Source organism: Triticum urartu, chromosome 5A, assembly GCF_056163025.1.
Source record: "Triticum urartu cultivar PI428250 chromosome 5A, HENAU_Tu73, whole genome shotgun sequence".
Taxonomy (NCBI): Eukaryota; Viridiplantae; Streptophyta; class Magnoliopsida; order Poales; family Poaceae; genus Triticum; species Triticum urartu.
Window position 1 is genome coordinate 661,369,204 of NC_141877.1, and position 23,564 is coordinate 661,392,767.

Here is a 23,564-nt window from a genome sequence, read left to right on the forward strand (position 1 = left end):
GACAGAGAGGCATTTCAGCCAAAAACTCAGCCCGCACCCCGACGCCACCCAAATAAAAATGACAAGGCACGGGGAAACACGCTAGACCTGCGAGACGTATTGGAGGACAAAGCAAAACACGCAAGATCGATCTACGGATCATGAGGGCGCGCCACTACGCGAGACGATAATTGTCCCGCCGGATACAGTAAAAGTAAATCCGGCCGGGCCGAACACAGCGGATAAGACTCATTCGAGCTGCGTTGCGACATAGCCCACTACAGAGGCGCCGCACACCCCATATGGTTCATAGATGAAGTAATGGATCACCAAATCCCAGAAGGTTTCAAACCTGTAAATATCGAATCATATGACGGCACAACAGATCCTGCGGTATGGATCGAGGACTTCCTCCTGCACATCCACATGGCCCGCAGTGACGATCTACATGCCATCAAATACCTCGCACTCAAGCTCAAAGGACCAGCTCGGCATTGGCTCAATAGCCTGGCAGCAGAATCCATCGGCTGTTGGGAAGATCTGGAAGCCGCATTCCTCGACAACTTCCAGGGCACTTATGTGCGACCACCAGATGCCGATGACTTGAGCCACATAATTCAGCAGCCAGAGGAATCGGCCAGGCAATTCTGGACACGGTTCCTGACAAAGAAAAATCAAATCGTCGACTATCTGGATGCAGAGGCACTAGCAGCTTTTAAGCACAACATCCGCAACGAGTGGCTCGCCCGGCACCTTGGCCAGGAAAAGTTGAAATCTATGGCAGCCCTCACGACACTCATGACCCGCTTTTGCATGGGAGAAGACAGCTGGCTAGCTCGCAGCAATAACATATCAAAGAACCACGGTACTTCAGATACCAAGGATAGCAATGGCAGGTCACGTCGCAACAAACATAAGCGTCACGTCAATAGCGACAATACCGAGGATACGGCAGTCAATGCCGGATTCAAAGGCTCTAAACCCGGTCAATGGAAAAAGCCATTCAAAAGAAGCACTCCGGGCCTATCCAGTTTGGACCGTATACTCAATCGCTCGTGCCAAATACATGGCACCCCCGACAAGCCAGCCAACCACACCAACAGGGAATGTTGGGTGTTCAAGCAGGCCGGCAAGTTAAACGCCGAAAACAAAGATAAGGGGCTACATAGTGATGACGAGGAGGAGCCCCGGCAGCCGAACACCGGAGGACAGAAGAGGTTCTCCCCACAAGTGCGGACTGTGAACATGATATACGCAACCCACATCCCCAAGAGGGAGCGGAAGCGTGCGTTAAGGGATGTATATGCGTTGGAGCCAGTCGCCCCAAAGTTCAACCCATGGTCCTCCTGTCCGATCACCTTCGATCGAAGGGACCATCCCACTAGTATCCGTCATGGCGGATTCGCCGCACTGGTCCTAGACCCAATCATCGACGGATTTCACCTCACTCGAGTCCTTCTGGACGGCGGCAGTAGCCTGAACCTGCTTTATCAGGACACAGTGTGCAAAATGGGTATAGACCCCTCAAGGATCAAACCCACAAAAACGACATTCAAAGGCGTCATACCAAGTGTAGAGGCCCATTGTACAGGCTCAGTCACACTGGAAGTGGTCTTCGGATCCCCAGATAACTTCCGAAGCAAGGAGTTAATCTTCGATATAGTCCCGTTCTGCAGTGGCTATCATGCACTGCTCGGGCGAACCGCATTTGTGAGATTCAATGCGGTACCGCACTATGCATATCTCAAGCTCAAGATGCCAGGACCTCGGGGGGTCATCACAGTCAATGGAAACACTGAGCGCTCTCTCCGCACGGAGGAGCACACTGCGGCCCTCGCAGCAGAAGCGCAAAGCAGCCTCTTAAGGCAATCCACAAGTTCGGCGATTAATGACCTGGACACCTTCAAGCACGCCCGGAGTAATCGGCAACAAGACCGCCTGGCATGTTCCTAGCCCACATAGCAATGCGGCCCCCACCCAAGTCCCAGCCAAACTGCGAAATCCGTGCCACGCGTACATAATTACGCATTGAAAATACCATGGGCACAGGTGGGGAGGGGGGAACGACTACGGCACGCCCCAAGACGCGGCTCAACCGCAGTAGGGGCTTCCCGCTTTGTTATTTTTCTCTCTTTCAGGACTTCAATCTCTGGAAACCCCGTCCGGCGGTACGATTCCTGGACACACGATGCAACAACCAAGGAGGCAGAAAGCTATGTCGCACCACGGAACTCCCAGGAATAAACAAAGTGTACGGGTGCTGAATGTTGTGAATGAACATATACTTTGGTACGGCCAATATGCCAGGGGCTTAAGCGTACCCCATAATACGGCATGAGAAGTCCGAACACTTTCAACAGTGTGGCACCCTAAACTTATAGCATTATATGCATCAGCTCCGAATCATGTCTTGGGTCAATAGTTGGGTTTGCCCGGCTCCCATGTTTTGGTACCTTACGTTCCGCTATATCGGCTAAGGTAGCACTGGGAGAACTACTGCGATTGTGCCCCGGTTCATCTGGGCTAAGCACCTCAGTAGAGAAAGCTAAAACTGACTGTCATGATAAGGCGAGAGCTGGTCACTGTTCGAGAGGTCTCGAGTCCCTAAAGACTTATGCCGCTTAGGGCGAGGAGTCGGCTTTGTCCGGTGTAGGCGTGTATAGCGCCCCGAATTCGGCCTTCCCAATACTAGGGGCTTCACCAAAATTTAAAATTGTAGACTTCTATGGCTAAGTGAGAGTGATAAAGCATTATAGTCCGATTGCCTTGTTTGTTGTGCTAAGCACCTCCCTCGAAGGACCCAACAATGGGAAAAAGAGTGCTCAGATTTATCCCGAACACCCCAGCACTCATGGCATGGGGGCAGAAGCCGACGACTGGCCATCTCTCAGATTTGCTAAATAGCCGCACAGAAGGTAATATTTTAAATTCAAACAAGCGTTGCATAGCGCACATGAACAAGTTTTCATAATATAGGATCAAACGAGCAAGTTCATTCAAAAATTACATCCTTCACACACTCCTCCGCCACAAGACGGGCACCCTTCAGGACACCCTCATAATACATTTCAGGGTGGCGATGCTCCTTGCCCTGCGGTGGCCCCTCCTTCACCAGCTTCTCGGCGTCCATCTTGGCCCAGTGCACCTTCGCACGGGCAAAAGCCCGGCGTGCACCTTCGATGCAGACGGACCCCTTTATGACTTCCAGCCGTGGGCACGCATCCATAAGCCGCCTCACCAGGCCGAAGTAGCTGTTGGGAAGGGAGTCGCCAGGCCACATCCGAACTATAAGGCCCCTCACGGCCTGTTCGGCCGCCTTGTGCAGCTCGACCAGCTGCTTCAGCTGGTCGCTCACAGGCATCGGGTGTTTGGTCCCAGTATACTGAGACCAAAACAACTTCTCCGTCGAGCTTCCCTCCTCGGCCTGGTAATACTTCGCGGCATCCGAAACGCTGCGGGGCAAATCTGCGAATGCTCCTAGAGAGCTCCGGACTCGGGTGAGTAACAAGTAATTTACTTTCACATGCTTGCTTTGCATATTGAATGCCTTACCCGCCGCTATCTTCCTCATCGCCTCAATTTCCTGGAGGGACTTTTGGGCTTCAGCCTTGGCATGCTTTGTGCCCTCGAGGGCCGCGGCAAGCTCGGACTCTCGTGTCTTCGGGTCAAGCTCCAAGGCCTCGTGCTTCTTCACGAGAGCCTGGAGCTCTTGTTGCACCTCACCCACCCGCGCCTCTTGTTTTTTCCACTCGGTGCGCTCCTTGGCCGCGTTGTTTTCGGCCTCAGACAGCGCTTGCTTCAGGGTCGCCACTTCGGTCGTGGCCCCTGGCACATCCATGATGATCCTATCATTTGGCAACCGCATCTTATATATATATGTGTGTGTGTGTGTGTGCGTGTGTGTGTGTGTGTGTGTGTGTGTGTGTGTGGACAAGGCATTACTTACCTTTGTTCTCCTCGAGCTGCCTCTTGGCAAGACCGAGCTCTTTCTTGGACCGCTTGAGGTTCTGCCTCAGTGCAGCGACCTCCGCAGTCAGTGCGGCAGAGGTCAGCAGCGAAGCCTGCATACGCATACAGACATACTTATATTAGACTCCTGCAGATATTATTTGATCCTCTATTCGGCTTTTCTTTGTGAACACCAAACAGAGCATCAGGGGCTACTGTCTATGCGGTAATATTTTTCCTATATTTTAAATACTTACCTCAAAGCCTGTTAGAAGGCTGGCACAGGCTTCAGTCAGTCCGCTCTTGGCGGACTGAACCTTCTTGATCACCGCACCCATAATAGTGCGGTGCTTTTCGTCGATGGAAGCGCCATGAGGCGCTCCCAGCAAGTTGTCCGGTGCCTCTGGATGGACAGAGGTCACCGGCACGGGCGGCTTGCCCCTCTTGGAAGGGGGCCGCCTGCCCGAGTCCAGAACCACTGGAGGTTCCAGCGCGGCGTTCGGCTGGGGGCCGAACTTGGAGCCCTTGGGAGTCTTGCTCCCTTCGCGCCTAGAGTCCGGAAGGTCGCCTTGAGGCGCCTCCGGGACTGTCTCCCCCCGGCTTGGTGCCCCTTGAGACAATACCTCGACATCGTCCGTAGGGCGAGGAGAGGAGGCGGTCGGAAGTGTATCACTATCCATATCTGACGAGTCCAAGGAGCCGCCCGACGAGGATACGTCGATACGGGCTCGGGGCGGACTGCATGATCATATTCGACGTTAGGAGAAGTAGTGCAATAAAATTATGCTATGAGTTACTCTGGTATCCGAATACTTACGACTTCGCCAGGGGCTTGGCCCTTAGTAACCACTCGTCTTCGCCATCGGCGGCGGTGGTGGAACAGTCTGGAAGGAGAGTCCTTCCCTTCTTGGACCCTTCGGCCTCCCCGGTGGGGGCGGCCTTCCTTTTCTTGTCTCCCCCGGCTGGAGGGGGAGAGTCTTTGTCTTCCTCCTCCTCATTTTCACGGAGGAGTGCGTCTCAGAGTTATCGGACGATGAGTCCGATATCACCTGGCGCCGGGAACTCTTTCGGGTTCCCTTGGCCTTCTTCTTGGTCTTCTCCGGCACCTCATAAGGAGCCGGAGTCCGCATCTCCGTCGGGAGAGCGTCCGCAGGGTCTTCGGGCAGAGGGGCCGGACAGTTAATCTACTCCGATGTCTCCACCCAGTCCTATCAAAGGCATGGGAGCTCAGACCCCACACATGGTTAAGCTATGGGAAATAAATACCCTACCAGATGTACAGAACTTACCGAATTCGCAGGGCGCTTCGCTCTTAGCCCGCGGTCCTCGGTAAGAGAAGGAGGGACCTCGGCGCCCTTGAACAGCACCTTCCAGACGTCCTTATGCATCGTGTCGAAGAGCTCGCATAGAGTCTGGTGCTGGGCCGGGTCGAAGTCCCATAAGTTGAAAGCCCGTTGTTGACACGGGAGGATCCGGTGGAAGAGCATGACCTGGACTATGTTGACAAGCTTAAGTTTCTTGCTTATCATGTTCCGGATACACTTCTGGAGTCCGTCCAGCTCCACCGATGAACCCCAGGACAGGCCCTTCTCCTTCCAGGAAGTGAGCCGCGTGGGGATTCCGGATCGAAACTCGGGGGCCGCCACCCAGTTGGTGTCGCGCGGCTCGGTGATGTAGAACCGCCCCGATTGCCACCCCTTTATGGTCTCCATGAAAGAGCCCTCGAGCCACGTAACGTTGGGCATTTTTCCGACCATGGCTCCGCCGCATTCCGCTTGTTGGACACCTACTACCTTCGGCTTGATATTGAAGGTCTTCAGCCACAGGCCGAAGTGGGGCCGGATGCGGAGGAAAGCCTCGCACACGACGATGAACGCCGAGATGTTGAGGATGAAATTTGGGGCCAGATCATGAAAGTCTAGCCCATAATTGAACATAAGGCCGCGGACGAATGGATGGAGGGGAAACCCCAGACCGTGGACGAAGTGGGGGAGGAAAACCACCCTTTCGTGAGGTTTCGGGGTAGGGACGATCTGCCCCGCGGCTGGCAGCCGGTGCGTGATATCCGCGGCTAAGTATCCGGCCCCGCGTAGTTTTTTGATGTGTCCCTCCGTGACAGAGGAGACCATCCACTTGCCTCCCGCTCCAGACATGTTTGGAGAGAGTTGAGGAGAAGGATGTGGACTTGGGCGTTGGAGCTCGAGTGCGCGAGAATGGATGAGCAAGGAGGAAGAAGGCGTGGGTAGAAAAAGGTGAAACCTTATCCCTTTATAAGGGCGGACGAAACTATGCGCCCCCACCAGCCTGGTAAAACTCGCTTATCCCCCAAGCGCCGTAATTGATGGCGCGGTTGGGTTACCCACGTTCGTATTGATGGGAATCCCGTAATAAGGGGACACGATCTCTACTTCGACAAGACGTGCCAAGAGAACCGCCTCGCGAAATACGTTGAGATAGGTTATGAAAAACGATTCGAATAAAGACCTGGCTGTGGTGTGATGTCATGTTATGGGGTACGTCAGCAGATCAGATTTGTGGAAATATTATTCTCTCTATGGTGGTATGTGGAACTTGTTTTGCAGAGCCGAACACGATCCTCGTGTTCAAGATCTTCTATGAAGTATTTGGAGGAGGAACCCGCCTTTCAATGCCGAAGACAATCTGCGCGCCGGACTTATCGTCATTCAAGCCTGGTTCAGGGGCTACTGAGGGAGTCCTGGATTAGGGGGTGTCCGGACAACCGGATTATATCCTTTGGCCGGACTGTTGGACTATGAAGATACAAGATTGAAGACTGCGTCCCGTGTCCGGATGGGACTCTCCTTGGCGTGGAAGGCAAGCTTGGCAATACGGATATGTAGATCTCCTTCCTTGTAACCGACTCTGTGTAACCTTAGCCCCCTTCGGTGTCTATATAAACCGGAGGGTTTTAGTCCGTAGGACAACAGAAAATCATACCATAGGCTAGCTTCTAGGGTTTAGCCTCTCAAATCTCGTGGTAGATCAACTCTTGTACTACTCATATTATCAAGAATAATCAAGCAGGACGTAGGGTTTTACCTACATCAAGAGGGCCCGAACCTGGGTAAAACATCATGTCCCCTGCCTCCTGTTACCATCCGCCTTAGACGCACAGTTCGGGACCCCCTACCCGAGATCCGCCGGTTTTGACACCGACACTGTGCTTGTATGTTGATGACATACTAATATTCGGAACCAACCTCAAAGTTATTGAGGAGGTCAAGTCGTTTCTGTCTCAGAAATTTGAGATGAAAGACCTTGGTGTGGCTGATGTTATCTTGAACATCAAGCTACTAAGAGATAATGAGGGTGGGATTACACTTCTGCAATCCCACTATGTTGAGAAGGTGTTGAGTCGTTTTGGATATTCAGACTACACACCATCTCAAACACCATATGATCCTAGCGTGTTGATTCGAAAGTCCAAAGGCACGGCTATAGATCAATTGAGATACTCTCAAATCATTGGTTCACAGATGTACCTAGCGAGCACAACGAGGCCTGACATCGCGTTTGCTATGAGCAAACTGAGCCGCTTTGTTTCCAAACCGGGTGATGTACATTGGCATGCTGTTGAAAGAGTTATGCGCTATCTGAAAGGTACTATGAACTATGGACTTCACTATACCAGATACCCGTCGGTACTTGAAGGGTATAGTGATGCAAATTGGATCTCTGATGCTGATGAGAAGAAGGCCACAACTAGGTATATGTTTACTCTTGGAGGTGGCGCTGTTTCCTGGAAGTCTTGCAAGCAAACGATCTTAACGAGATCGACAATGGAAGCAGAATTAACAGCATTAGACACATCTGGTGTCGAAGCAGGATGGCTTCGAGATCTTTTGATGGACTTGCCAATGGTTGGTAAACCGGTTCCGGCTATCCTTATGAACTGCGATAATCAGACTGTCATCACCAAGATGAAAAGTTCAAAGGACAACATGAAGTCCAACAAACACATAAGAATGAGATTAAAGGCTGTCAGAAAATTAAGAAATTCCGGAGTGATAGCGTTGGAGTATGTCCATACGGCTAAGAATCTGGAAGATCCCTTTACGAAAGGGCTATCACGTGTAGTGACAGATAATGCATTGAGGGAGATGGGCATGAGACCCACATGAGTTGCCATGGTAGTAACCCAACCTATGTGATCGGAGATCCCGTGAATTAGGACCTGGGAAAACAAGCCAGTGGTGAACTGAGGAGAGTAACTATACTAACCCACTCCGTTGGAGATGCAATACTCTCGACACTGTATGGTAGGATGACTAATGTCTTAATGTGTTCCGAAGCTTATATAAGCAAGATGCTATCCTATAGAGCGATCTTTGGAGGAACACGCCTATATGAGCCCGACTGCTGGTCATAGTCTATGAGATTGGGGTGATCTCTAGTAAGCACTTGAATAGGCCAGGAGTGTGACTTATATGCTCCACCCGAAGGGTCAGCCTTCGGCAGCCTAGTACTAGTAAGACATGTGGTGAAACTTCTTTACGCCAAACTGACAATTCAAGGCATAGTCCATTGTTCAGTTGTGAAGGAGTGTAACTACTTGCTCTAGGTGAAGCTCGGCCTTAACAGGTCTTCACTGAAACACTAGTATAGCGAAACTGTAATTGGAACAAAGGACACAATGGGCTCTCGAGATCTGGTGGGGGATTGCTGAAATTTGAGATGGGCTCTAGGCCCATATAGTAATTTCTGAAAAATCTCTAAGGGCCCATGTGGGTTATATGGCACTAGGTGTAGTGGGAAGTTTAGTCCCACCCTGGAAGTGGAAAAGGAGTTGGACCTCCTTATAAGGGTTTCTCTTCTACATGTTATTGGAGCTTGAGAAGAGAAGAGGCCCTCGCGCACTCCTCCTCCGCCGCCCGCCTCGCCACGCCACGCCACGCCTCGTCACGACGCGCCGCGGGTTGCGGGATTGAGCCGAGCCGAGCTCACACCTACGCGCGTATTTTTGCCAGTCACTAACGGAGAGTTCTCTGACATCTAGGCCACGATCTGAGAAGTCAGATCATGGGCTGTCACGGACTCGGACGTGGGACGATCCCACGTCTCTTCACGCGGTTGCGCCTATATAAGTGTGCGGTGTCTTCTAACCCTAGCCGCCACGAACAGATAACATCTGCTTCCATGCGCACGCTCACCGTCGTTCCCTTGCTGCTGATGCCGCCGGTGACTCCATCCCGTCCGCCGCGTACACGGTCGACGGGAGAGGAGGTCTCCGAAACCACGCCCTTCTGGTTCCTGTACGGGGTGAGGGGCGAATAGGTTTTTGGGCAGCGATTACGCGACTGCTCGCTTCCGATCATCTACTTCCTCTACGTCCGCGTCGCCTTCATCATCACCATGTCCACCGACGCCGAACGTGCCGCCGCCGAGAAAGCTGAAGCCGACAAGAAGGCCGCCGAGGACACCGCTACAGCCACCAAAGCCACGGCCTCTGCATGGCCTACTGGAGGGTATAACTCATTTATCCCGCTCCTACTGTTTTGTGTTTTAGCCATGGTAGCATTACGTTGATCTTTCTGCAATTAGCGTAGTATGTGCTAGCTTGGCTGAATATCAGTATGCGTTTATTTGTGTCAATGCCATGCTAGTGATTTACTCGTGGATTAATTTAATCGAGAAATTGCCTATTTACTCAACACAAGCTGGTGCAGAAGGTTGTCATGGAGCTCTCACCTGTATGGATGGTGAGCCCAGGGCCGAGCGACCTGGCGTTTGGTGGCAGCCAGTCGTTTGCACTCAAGAATGTGGAGCACAAGGAGGTGAATGGAACTTTGCTGCTTGAGGGATATTTGTAGCATCTTATCTTCTCTGTCTGAGGATTCGTGGCCTCCTGTTGTAAACACTCAGCCATGAGAACTTGAGCCTCAAGCTGCATTCCTTCTTAAAACCCCACCACCTCGACCCCGCTCCTGCGCTCTCCCATCCTCCGATCCGCCATGGCGTCGGAGTGCGAGGTCACGCCGGACGACCAGCACGAGCACCTGCGCCCTGAGGGCACGGAGCCGCTGGAGCGCATCGCCGTGGATTACACGCCGGACGCCTGCCACCACGCGCCGGCGTCCGGCGAGATCCACGTCACCTACGACCACCGCGGCGGGGCGCGCTGGCGGTCGCGCGGCCGCTTCCTGCCGGGCTGCGCCGTGGCCGCCGCGGTCCGCGCCCCCGCCGGAGACACCGCGGGGCTCAACTACAACCTCTACCTGTCGTCGCTGGAGGGCTCCAGCGACATGGACGAGATCGACTTCGAGTTCCTCGGCAACGACAAGCGCGCCGTGCAGACCAACTTGTTCGTGGCGGGGGGCGGCGGCAGGGAGATGGTCCACCAACTCCCCTTCGACTCCTCGGACGGGTTCCACCACTACGCCGTCGCGTGGAGCGCCGAGGCCGTGGAGTGGCGCGTCGACGGGGAGGTGATCCGGCGGGAGGAGCGGCGCGAGGGGGAGCCGTGGCCGGAGAAGCCCATGTACCTGTACGCCTCCTTGTGGGACGCGAGCGACGTCGACGAGGGGAAGTGGACCGGCACGTACCATGGCCGCGACGCGCCCTACGTCTGCAGCTACAGAGACGTCAGGGTGCCCGTTGTGAGAGAGGAAGAAGAATGTCAGGATGATGCGAACGCCGGAGATGAGGCCGGTGCTGCGGGGGAGGAGGAGGTTGATGCCGAAGCTGGTAAAGATTAGATGTCGGCGTTGTCCCGCCTCTGATCGTGCCACCAGCAATGTGGAATTAGCTATACTATCTTGGTCATGAGCGCTGCAATAAAAGATTCATGAATTATTTGCCGTGGAGGAAAAACAATGAAACACACACAGTTCATTTGAACACTTGTTTTTCTTAATGTTGCATAGTACGTTTAGACAATACTCTTATAATAACAGAGATTGAACCCATAACTGTCAAAAAAGAGAGATTGAACCCATAATATTATTAGTGCAAAATACATGGACCACATAAAATACGTGTGGTTAATACGATGATGGTCTTCATCAACATAGCTAACGTATCTCCTTCCCTATTCGGAAAAAAAAACGTACACCCTCCGTTTTTATTTACTTCGCATATTAGCTTTGGTCAAAGTCAAACTATATAAACTTTGACAAAATTTATAGACAAAAATATTAACATGTACAATTACAAATCAATACCATTAGATTCATTATTGAGCGCACTTTCGCATCATATAAAATTGTTATCGTAAATATTTATATTCTTTCATATAAATTTGGTCAAACTTTATGAAGTTTGACTTCAGTCAACTGTAATATGCAGAGTAAATAAAAACAAAGGGAGTATCTCCTTCCCACAAACAAGCATGCCTACTACGAATAATGTTCGTGGTATCTTCATTCTCCCCCTCTTGAATGAGATCTGTTAATGCCGCCGTATTTTATAGCACTGAAAGCGCTGGTGAAGCCATCTGGGCTGGGTGCCTTGTCACTCGGCATTTGGTCCACGGCACTCTTGACCTCCTTCTCGTGAATGGTTCGTCAATGCCCTTTAGGTCTGTGTGCCCCAAATTTGGGTTCTCCCAATTAAAATCTTGGGTTGTTGCATGACCCCTACCAATGGCATTGGAAAAATGACTCTGGACAATAGTTTCCTTCACCAAGTGATCAATTACCCAACCATTGTTATGCTTTAGCCTATGGATGTGCTTTTTCGTCGTCTCCTATTGACTCCAAGGTGAAATTTTTTGTGTTGGCATCACCCTCCTTGATGTTATCAACGCTTCTTGCGTGCCCTTTCCAATACGGCAAGGCCCGTAACCCTCCTCTTAAGCCTAGCCCTCAGATCCTGCTCGTCAGGAGAGAGAGGTCACGATTCTTGGGTGATGTCGAGTTGAAGGATGATCAACAAGGCGGCGTGGAGTTGAAGCCTACCTTTGGAGAAGAGCCCCTTGCTCCACTTGGAGAGATGCAAGCTTGCTTTCTTGAGCTAACAAGATTTGGCATGGCTCAAGGTGGGTGGATGGTTCCTGCCAAACATGCTGCGTAATATCCATAAATCCCAGAATCCTTGTCCAAAAGTTTTCAGACTTGAAACTGCAAGGGCATCCAGGGCCCCTCTCATCAGCAAGGAGAATCGGGCAATGGTCAGACAGGGAGCTTGAAAGTGCATGGAGAATGTGGGTGTCAAACTTAATGTCCCACTCGACATTGCAAAAGATGGAGTCGAGCTTGCACATAGTCGGGTTTGACCGCTCATTACTCCAAGTGAAACTATAAAGCGGTGTAGTGCGACTCCAAAGCGGACGCGGGTTCAGGCTTAAGTTCACATGGCTCGGTGTTTACAACAGGAGGCCACAAATCCTCAGACAGAAAAGATAAGATGCTACAAATATCCCTCAAGCAGCAAAGTTCCATTCACCTCCTTGTGCTCCACGTTCTTGAGTGGAAACGACTGGCTGCCACCAAACGCCAGGTCGCTCGGCCCTGGGCTCACCACCCAGACAGGTGAGAGCTCCACAACAACCTTCTGCACCAGCTTGTCCTCTTGAAACTTGCTCAGCAGCGGCACCAGGACGCCTCCGGCATCTCGGAAATCAACCAGCACACTGCACAACCCTCGATCCGCGAGAAGTCGGAGGATGGACTCTAGGTTCATCTGGTCGAGGACTGAGACGCTGACTCCCGATGGCTCCACGGCGACGGGACTATCAGCCAGGACTATGGCGTTAGATGCAGACTCTTCATTGAGAAACGGGATGTGTACTTTGGAACCTTCTCCCTGCGCTATGATGATGTAAAGAGGCTGCTTTGCGCCAGCCTCGCGTGATATTGGTAAGGTAGTCGCCTTGGCCATGTCGCTTGAAATTATAACTCCGTCGTATTCTTTCGCTAGTTGCGAGTAGTATCCTCCTGGTTGATCAGCTCCGCTCCCAATTTGATTTATGACAGTTCCGTTCATCGAGAGTGTAGTTCTGGTTTCAGTGTAACAGATAAAACATCAGCAGCAGCACACATCATATTCAGACAAAAAGAACCAACGCACCTGATATGCAACAGTACAAACTATAAACATTAAACATTACTACACTAAAATGGCTGAAGCAATGAGCACCCTACGTTTTTTAACCACAGATGTGAAACACAAATTTTGAACATGCTGTGCAACTTAGATTTGAAGGGGAGCCTTGGCGCAGTGGTAAAGCTGCTGCCTTGTGACCAACAGGTCACGGGTTCAAGTCCTGGAATCAGCCTCTTGCAGAAATGTAGGGAAAGGCTGCGTACAATAGACCCAAAGTGGTCGGACCCTTCTCCGGACCCTGCACAAGCGGGAGCTACATGCACCGGGGCTGCCCTTTTGTGCAACTTAGATTTCAAAATTATGCTACACCTATAATTATAAATTAGCAAAAATACTAGAATCCTAGGAAGATACTTGTAGTTGGATATTTACCTCAAAGTTGCAAAGGCCTTCCCAGTAAGCATACGGTGAATGTAAGCCTCATTTAATCTGAGACATAATGCTTCCTCCACGCCAACCCTTACATCTATGCCGGCATTTCTGAGTTTTTCAATCCCTTTGGATGCTACAATAGGATTTGGGTCAGTCATCCCCACCACAACCTCCTTAACTTTGGCTTTGATGAGTGCTTCAGTGCAGGGAGGGGTTCTCCCGTAGTGGTTGCAGGGCTCCAGACTCACATAAGCTGTTGCATTCTCTGCTAAATGCCCTGCGTCCCTCAAAGCAAATACCTGCAGATAGAGCCACATATTAGCAACACCATACTTGGCTACGAGCCTATGAAATTATCAGCACCATTGTACTTTAGTGGCCCAAGTTCTTATGCAAGCAAAAAACATAGGTTCTGCTACCTATACGTAATAGGGTAATAGCCGAATACTACATAGGTGCTGGTTATTGTTGTGTATGACTGAAAACCACTGCATACTGTTGGCATACTGACTACAGGTGATATTTCCTAAATAGTACTCCCTCCGTCTCATAATGTAAGACATTTTTTCAATTTATTTCTTCATAATAGCATTAGCTGAGATCATATTGTTGTGTATGACTGAAAACTACTGCATACTGTTGACATACTGGCTACAAGTGATATTTCCTAAATATTTGTTTGGTGTTAGATGTATCTATCATCTGCTGGACAGCTGCAGTAGAAGTGAACAATTTATGACATAATGCAGTATTGGAACAGTACTGCTTAATGTAGCGCTGGTTTTTCCTGAATGAGTAAAATATATGTGAAATTAGGGATCATATGAAGATTGTGAACTGCTAACAGGCCAGGCTACTGGTAGATGGTTGTTCAATTCACAGGCTTGCAATAAACATCATCCGACAAATCCTTGGTAGTCCAAAAAGAGTGAGCATCAAATTGAGAAGAAGAAGGGTGAGAGGGGTGACCTCGGCGTGGGGCTGCCCGGCTTTGGGGTGGAATCCCTCGCCGACGACTTGGCCTTCGCTGACGATGACGCAGCCCACCATGGGGTTGGGGCTGGTGTGCCCGGCTGCCGTCCACGCCAGCTCGACGCACCGCCGCATGTAGTGCGCGTCCATGTCCCCCGCCTGCGCCTGGCACCGCACGCCGGCCGCGAGCCCGCGCGCGCCGCCGCTGCCGACCGCGAGGCGGGCGCGGCAGGGGGAGGCCGCGGCGGATGCGGGGCGCGGGGCGAGGCGGGGGCGCGAGAAGAGCGAGGAGGAGATCATGTCAGACCGAAGAGAGGAGGCCAGCCAATCCAGCGAGATGTGGGGGCGCCGAGCCTGGCTTTTGGATTCCCTGTAAGCTGCCTCGACTGCCTGCGTGCAGCTGTCGCGGTTGGCGTGGCCGGCTTGCGAGGCAACACCGGCGAGGTCTCGCCGCCGCGCGGAGCTGCTCAGGCCGCGGCGGCCGGAGACGGGGAGGCGGCGTCGCGCGGTCCTGGGGGGATAAGGAATCCCGGCGCGGCTGCGATGCCGACGGGGAGGGGCGCGGCGCAGCTTGGCGGGAGGAGTCGCGCGGCAGCGAGCTCGACGGTGAGGGGCGGCGCGGCGCGGCGCGCAGAGGAAGGAGACTCTGTTCCCTTCCTCACCCGAGCGCACCCGACCGGCCGAACCGCAGCATAGGAGAAAAAATGACTCGGGGGTATTTTGACAGGTGGGCCCAAAGACGGAAAACGAGAGAAAAATATATCAATATCCACAATATGAAATTTATATCATTTGATCGATCATGGAAGGTAGTTCAATATTTTATCTATTAGGTATTGCAGATGTTTCTATTTTGTTCTATAATGTTGGTCAAACTTTCAACTGGTTGACTTGCACGAAAATCAATACACTTTATATTCTGAACCGGAGGAAATATATCTTCTAAATTTTACTAAAAGGCAATGCATTTTTTTTAAATGTCCATTGCACTCTCAGAAGATATTTCACTTTCCCGTGAAGAAAAGAAGACTTTTTATTTTCACAATTTGCAAGATTTTGTTCGAGAAAACTCACATGAGTGTTGCCTTTTAATTAAACGGCATGCGAACTACTCGTGAAAAGAGAAAACAACTAGATCTGTGTAAGCAAATATCCGCCAAAGGCTTGGTTAGCCACTTCTCGGTAGGTCATCCTCTTGTCGGTGAATACACGACAGTTCCTCTCCTTCCAAATGTTCCAGAGCAAGTATGTCATGATCTCACTACGCTCCCTCACGCTCCGCTCAGAGGCACTCGCGAGGAACCCAACCCACCACGGGTTTATGGAAGAATCAGCGTTAGACGGGCTTGGCATGGTCATCTCCTTGGCAGCATTGACAATCCTCCATACCTCCTAGGAGAAGGCGCAATCTCGACATAGGTGAGCGGAAGTCACAATGAATGCAAGAAAGAGATGACAGATCAAATTGTGTGGCCATCCACGGATTGCAAAATTCTCCGCCGTGAGGATTCTACCGTGTTGTACCAACTAGGCGAAGAGTTGCATTTGGGGGTGGCCCGACCCTTCTGAACCTTAATAGAGCGAAAAGGCGTCAATCTTCCGGGCTCCTGGCCCAATGGCCAAAGCGCAGTGGTGTCTCTTAGCTGACGCTGGTTCGAGCCTCAACTTGCCTTGACTCGCATGTTGTGTCTTACGTTCTCCTTTTAATTAAAAAACGTAGGGGATGCTCCCCCTACTGGTCTTATTTCCCATTTGCAAGATATGAGCTTCAAATTCTATACTATATTGGTTGGTTAACTTTACTTATCTACGATCCATCAAACCACTATCTCCTCTCTAAACCCTAGAAAGGAGATTTTTCGGGTGCGCCATGTAGTCGCCCTACCTCCGCCGGTAGGTCGTTGTCCCACTACTCTTCCACCATGAAGCTTTTGGGGTGGGGATACTAGATGGAGCTCTTTTTTCCTTTGGGGCAGGGGGGAGGGTTATTATGCGGTGGCGCTTATCTTGATCTACCAAATAAAGTTTTCATGAGCCTCCCTACGCAAATGGTGTCTATTGTGGTACATCAATTGCTTGTTGCAGCGTACTCAAGTCAATTTTTTTTTGGGTGAACTAGTGATCTAATTTGAGGGTTACTCATGTCAGACTTCTTTTAAAAAATAAGGGAGCTAAATTTTAGGGGCTGGGTTAGATCCATGTTTTTTTAACTCTTCAAATTGGAGGAGCTAAGGTTTAAGAAGACATTTAAGAAGTTCAAATTTAAGGGTTCTGTTATAGATACCATGTATGCTAAGAGCATCTACAACGGGACATAGCAAATATGAACTCTTAAACGCTCGCGGACGCGCCCGGTTAATGACCGGGCGTGCCCGTTTTGAGCCCCTATTTATCCGTCCACGCAACCACACTCCTCATTTTTCTTCGCATATGCCCGGTCACATGCATGTGATTGGTGGAGATAAAGAGAGAGAAATAGAAGAATGTATAAAGAAAGAGAAAAGGTGGTACGGGGTGCGACCGCGTCCGATGTGGCGGAATGCCCGAGCGCGTCCACAAGCCCTCATATGCTCCCCATATTTGAGATGGATATGAGGGTTCACGGATAGCCCAGTCATATAGGGATGATATGAAGGGTCCGGTTGGGTCACGTTTTTCCTTCTCTCTCATGTCTAGTCACTGATCGGGCGCGTCCGCGGGCGTATGAGTGATGGTTTGAGGCATCCGGCTATAAATGCTCTAAATGCCTTTTGTATGAACTAGTGATGTAAAGAAAAAAACAATTAGAGAGCTAAGTTTAGCGGGAGTCTGTGGCTTCTTAACTCCTCAAATTTGAGTTGGTAAGAGTATCTACAGTCGGACTTGGCAAATCCGACCCCTCAAACGCTCGCGGATGCGCCCGGACGTGTCCGCGAACAGTGACCGGTCGCCCCTCAAAAAATGCATTACACATCCGGATACCTCAAATTAGAAACCTCAAATTCATATTAAGACATGCAACAAAAAGATCTTTAATGGGAGCTTCGTCTGGTTCCGCTCCCGCCCGCCCGGCTCCACCCTGGCCATGTCCAGCGGCTGGTTACGCCCCTCAGAGTGTTGGTCCGGTCGGTGGCAAGGTAGGGTAGGGCATGGGACACGAGCCAGCTCACGGGACTCAAGGCACCGCCGTCTCCCAAGTCCTACTCTTTATCATCGGAGACCGGAACACGAACGGTGCCGGTGGACGTCAGATCGGCGACGAATCCCTCCGGGGACGAGCCGCCGACGTCCACCACGATGTGGTTGTGGCGCCTGGATTGATGTGCCATACAGGGCGTTGCAGAATGCGACTCCACCTCGCCGACGTCCGCCGCCGCCTCTGATAACCCACAAGTATAGGGGATCGCAACAGTTTTCGAGGATAGAGTATTCAACCCAAATTTATTGATTCAGCACAAGGGGAGCCAAAGAATATTCTCAAGTATTAGAAGCTGAGTTGTCAATTCAACCACACCTAGAAACTTAATATCTGCAGCAAAGTATTTAGTAGCAAAGTAATATGATAGTAGTGGTAACGATAGCAAAAGGTAACGGTAGCAAAAGTAATATTTTTGAGTTTTGTAGTGATTGTAACAGTAGCAATGGAAAAGTAAATAAGCAAAGAACAATATATGAAAAGCTCGTAGGCATTGGATCGGTGATGGAGAATTATGCCGGATGCGATCGATCATGTAGCAGTCATAACCTAGGGTGACACAGAACTAGCTCCAGTTCATCAATGTAATGTAGGCATGTATTCTGAATATAGTCATACGTGCTTATGGAAAAGAACTTGCATGACATCTTTTGTCCTACCCTCCCGTGGCAGCGGGGTCCTAGTGGAAACTAAGGGATATTAAGGCCACCTTTTAATAGAGTACCGGACCAAAGCATTAACACATAGTGAATACATGAACTCCTCAAACTACGGTCATCACCGGTAAGTATCCCGATTATTGTCACTTCGGGGTTAACGGATCATAACACATAATAGGTGACTATAGACTTGCAAGATAGGATCAAGAACTCTCATATATTGATGAAAACATAATAGGTTTAGATCTGAAATCATGGCACTCAGGCCCTAGTGACAAGCATTAAGCATAGCAAAGTCATAGCAACATCAATCTCAGAACATAGTGGATACTAGGGATTAAACCCTAACAAAACTAACTCGATTACATGATAAATCTCATCCAACCCATCACCGTCAATCTAGCCTATGATGGAATTACTCACGCACGGCGGTGAGCATCATGAAATTGGTGATGGCGGCTCCGTATCGTAAAACGTGATGAATCCTTCTCCCTGATTTTTTTCTCCCCAAAAGTGAATATATGGAGTCAAGGTTGAGGTCGGTGGAGCGTCATGGGGCCCACGAGGCAGGGGGCACCCAGGGGGTAGGGCACGCCCCCACCCTCGTGGACAGGGTGTGGCCCACCTAGCGTGGATCTTTCTTCCAGTATTTTTTATATATTCCAAAATAATTCTCCGTCGATTTTCAGGCCATTCCGAGAACTTTTATTTCTGCACACAAAAATAACACCATGGCAATTCTGTTGAAAATAGCGTCAGTCCGGGTTAGTTCCATTCAAATCATGCAAGTTAGAGTCCAAAACAAGGGCAAAAGTGTTTGGAAAAGTAGATACGACGGAGACGTCTCAACTCCCCCAAGCTTAATCCTTTGCTTGTCCTCAAGCAATTTAGTTGATAAACTGAAAGTGATAAAGAAAAACTTTTACAAACTCTGTTTGCTCTTGTTGTGGTAAATATGTAAAGCCACCATTCAGGTTTTCAGCAAAGATTATGAACTAACCATATTCACAATAACACTTAGGTCTCATGTTTACTCATATCAATGGCATAATCAACTAGCGAGCAATAATAATAAATCTCGGATGACAACACTTTCTCAAAATAATCATGATATGATATGACAAGATGGTATCTCGCTAGCCCTTTCTGAGACTGCAAAACATAAATGCAGAGCACCTTTAAAGATCAAGGACTGACTAGACATTGTAATTCATGGTAAAAGAGATCCAGTCAAGTCATACTCAATGTAAACTAACAGTAATGGATGCAAATGCAGCGGTGCTCTCCAACTGGTGCTTTTTAATAAGAGGATGATGACTCAACATAAAAGTAAATAGATAGGCCCTTCGTAGAGGGAAGCAGGGATTTGAAGAGGTGCCAGAGCTCGGTTTTGAAATAGATATGAATAATATTTTGAGCGGTATACTTTCATTGTCAACATAACAATCGAGAGATCTCGATATCTTCCATGCTACGCACATTATAGGCAGTTCCCAAACAGAATGGTAAAGTTTATACTCTCCCTCCACCAACAAGCATCAATCCATGGTTTGCTCGAAACAACGAGTGCCTCCAACTAACAAGAGTCCCGTGGGAGTTTTGTTTGCAGTTATTTTGATTTGCATAAAGCATGGGACTGGGCATCCCAGTGACCAGCCATTTTCTCATCAGTGAAGAGCAGAGTCCACTCCTCTTGAGAATAACCCGCCTAGCATGGAAGATACAGACAGCCCTAGTTGATACATGAGTTGTTCGAGCATACAAAACAGAATGTTTATTTGAAGGTTCAGAGTTTGGCACATACAAATTTACTTGGAACGGCAGGTAGATACCGTATATAGGTAGGTATGGTGGACTCATATGGAACAACTTTGGGGTTTATGGAATTGGATGCACAAGCAGTATTCCCGCTTAGTACAAGTGAAGGCTAGAAAAAGACTGGGAAGCGACCAGCTAGAGAGCGACAACAGTCATGAACATGCATTAAAATTAATCTACACCGAACGCAAGCATGAGTAGGATATAATGCACCATGAACATAAATATCGTAGAGGCTATGTTGATTTTGTTTCAACTACATGCGTGAAAATGTGCCAAGTCAAGCCACTGGAATCGTTCAAAAGAGGATACCACCCTATCATACCACATCACAACCATTTTAATAGCATGTTAGCACGCAAGGTAAACCATTATAAACTCCTAGCTAATTAAGCATGGCATAAGCAATGATACGTCTCCGTCGTATCTACTTTTCCAAACATGTTTGCCCTTGTTTTGGACTCTAACTTGCATGATTTGAATGGAACTAACCCGGACTGACGTTGTTTTCAGCAGAATTACCATGGTATTATTTATGTGTAGAAACAAACGTTCTCGGAATGACCTAAAACTTCACGGAGCCACTTGTCAGAAAATAAGAAAAATACCTACAAAAGATGAAGGCCAGGGGGCCACCACCTCTCCACGAGGGTGGGGGCCGCGCCTGCCCCCCTAGGGCGTGCCGTCCTACCTCGTGGGCCCCCTGTTGCCTCTCCGACTCCAACTCCAACTCCATATATTGAGTTTCAGGAAGAAAAAAATCAGAGAGAAGAAATCATTGCGTTTTACGATACGGAGCCGCCGCCAAGCCCTAAACCCTCTCGGAGGGCTGATCTAGAGTCCGTTCGGGGCTCCGGAGAGGGGAATCCGTCGCCATCGTCATCATCAACCATCCTCCATCACCAATTTAATGATGCTCACCGCCGTGCGTGAGTAATTCCATCGTAGGCTTGCTGGACGGTGATGGGTTGGATGGGATCTATCATGTAATCGAGTTAGTTTGTTAGGGTTTGATCCCTAGTGTCCACTATGTTCTGAGATTGATGTTGCTATGACTTTGCTATGCTTAATGCTTGTCACTGGGGCCCGAGTGCCATGATTTCAGATCTAAACCTATTATGTTTTCATCAATATATGAGTGTTCTTGATCCTATCTTGCAAGTCTATAGTCACCTATTATGTGTTATGATCTGTTAACCCCGAAGTGACAATAATCGAGATGCTTACCGGTGATGACCGTAGTTTGAGGAGTTCATGTATTCACTATGTGTTAATGCTTTGTTCTGGTACTCTATTAAAAGGAGGCCTTAATATCCCTTAGTTTCCGTAAGGACCCCACTGCCACGGGAGGGTAGGACAAAAGATGTTATGCAAGTTCTTTTCCATAAGCACGATGACTATATTCGGAATACATGCCTACATTACATTGACGAACTGGAGCTAGTTCTGTGTTACCCTAGGTTATGACTGTTACATGATGAACCACATCCGACATAATTCTCCATCACCGATCCATTGCCTACGAGCTTTCCATATATTTTTCTTTGCTTATTTACTTTCCCGTTGCTATTGCTATCATCACTACAAAATACCAAAAACATTGCTTTTACTACTGTTACCTTTTGTTACCGTTATCACTACTATCATATTACTTTGCTACTAAATACTTTGCTGCATATATTAAGTTTCCAGGTGTGGTTGAATTGACAACTCAGCTGCTAATACTTGAGAGTATTCTTTGGCTCCCCTTGTGTCGAATCAATAAATTTGGGTTGAATACTTTACCCTCGAAAACTGTTGCGATCCCCTATAATTGCGGGTTATCAAGATTATTTTCTGGCGTCGTTGCCGGGGAGCATAGCTCTATTCTTTGAGTCACTTGGGATATATATCTGCTTATCATTATGAAGAACTTGAGAGATCCAAAAACCAAGATCTATCCCTCAACTACGAGAGGAGGTAAGGAACTGCCATCTAGCTCTGCACTTGATTCACCTTCTGTTATGAGTAAGCTTGCGACACCTACACCTGCTTCTGCTATTCGTTCTGATATGTCGCATGTTATTGATGATGCCACTTCTGCTATGCATGATACTTATGATGAAACAACATCTATGCCTGATACTACTGTGCCACTTAGTGATTTTCTTGATGAACAACTTGCTAGGGCTAGAGAGATTGAAAATATTGAATCTGATGATACTGATGAAAGTGATGATGAAGAATCACTTGTTATTCCTAAGGGTTATGTTTTTGATCAAGAAGCTTCTTTAGCTATTCTAGCTTGCAAAAATAGAAATGAACTCAAAAGATTATTAGCTAAATGGAGTAAGCAATCTCTAAATGCTAGAATGAAACCTGACCCTGCCTTTGCTACTTCACCTATCTTTGTTACCGATAAGGATTACGAATTCTCTGTTGATCCTAATATAATTACTTTGGTTGAATCTGATCCTTTTCATGGTTATGAATCTGAAACTGTTGTGGCACATCTTACTAAATTGAATGATATAGCCACCCTGTTCACTAAAGATGAGAGAACTCGTTACTTTTATATCCTTAAAATATTTCCGTTCTCATTAAAGGGTGATGCTAAGATATGGTTTAATTCTCTTGATCCTAGTTGTGTGCGTATGATACATCTCCGTCGTATCTATAATTTTTTATTGTTCCATGCCAATACTATTCAACTTTCATATACTTTTGGCAACTTTTTATACTATTTTTGGGACTAACATATTGATCCAGTGCCTAGTGCCAGTTCCTGTTTGTTGCATGTTTTTTGTTTCGTAGAATATTCATATCAAACGGAGTCCAAACGGAATAAAAACTGATGGAGATTTTTTTTGGAATATATATGATTTTTGGGAAGAAGAATCCACGCGAGACTATGCTCGAGGGCCCCACGAGGTAGGGGGCGCGCCCTGGGGAGGAAGGCGCGCCCCTGACCCTCGTGGCCACCCCGTAATAAGGTTGATGCCCTTCTTTCGCCGCAAGAAAGCTAATTTCCGGATAGAGATCGTGTCAAGATTTCAGCCCAATCGGAGTTACAGATCTCTGGGAATATAAGAAACACTGAAAGGGAAGAATCTGGGAACGCAGAAACAGAGAAAGACAGAGAGACAGATCCAATCTTGGAGGGGCTCTCGCCCCTCCATTGCCATGGAGGCCATGGACCAGAGGGGAAACCCTTCTCCCATCTAGGGAGGAGGTCAAGGAAGAAGAAGAAGGAGGGGGGCTCTCTCCCCCTCTCTTCCGGTGGCACTGGAGTGCCACCGGGGGCCATCATCATCACCGCGATCTACACCAACACCTCCGCCATCTTCACCAACATCTCCATCACTTTCCCCCCTCTATCTACAGTGGTCCACTCTCCCGCAACCCGTTGTACCCTCTACATGAACATGGTGCTTTATGCTTCATATTGTTATCCAATGATGTGTTGCCATCCTATGATGTTTGAGTAGATTTTTGTTGTCCTATCGGTGGTTGATGAATTGCTATGATTGATTTAATTTGCTTGTGGTTATGTTGTTGTCCTTTGGTTCCCATCATATGATTGCGCGCGTGGATCACAC

General features: G+C 48.9%; 2 protein-coding genes and 1 pseudogene across 2 annotated transcripts; 2 read left to right on the forward strand and 1 right to left on the reverse strand.

Moving 5' to 3' along the window:
- LOC125507615 (riboflavin biosynthesis protein PYRD, chloroplastic-like) overlaps positions 1–9,758 on the forward strand; it is a 110,330-nt pseudogene extending 100,572 nt beyond the window's left edge.
- A 15-nt stretch (positions 9,759–9,773) lies between these two features.
- LOC125511544 (xyloglucan endotransglucosylase/hydrolase protein 31-like) lies at positions 9,774–10,785 on the forward strand. Its single transcript, XM_048676943.2, has one exon. It carries the CDS (start codon positions 9,900–9,902, stop codon positions 10,641–10,643), a length of 744 nt encoding a protein of 247 aa, XP_048532900.1. The 5' UTR covers positions 9,774–9,899; the 3' UTR covers positions 10,644–10,785.
- A 1,382-nt stretch (positions 10,786–12,167) lies between these two features.
- LOC125507616 (riboflavin biosynthesis protein PYRD, chloroplastic) lies at positions 12,168–14,877 on the reverse strand. The gene is made up of 3 exons (XM_048672144.2): positions 14,332–14,877; positions 13,363–13,661; positions 12,168–12,883 (listed from the first exon to the last, which is right to left on the reverse strand). The coding sequence occupies exons 1-3, from the start codon at positions 14,632–14,634 to the stop codon at positions 12,295–12,297; spliced, it is 1,191 nt and encodes a 396-aa protein (XP_048528101.2). The 5' UTR covers positions 14,635–14,877; the 3' UTR covers positions 12,168–12,294.
- Between the last annotated feature and the right edge of the window lie 8,687 nt (positions 14,878–23,564).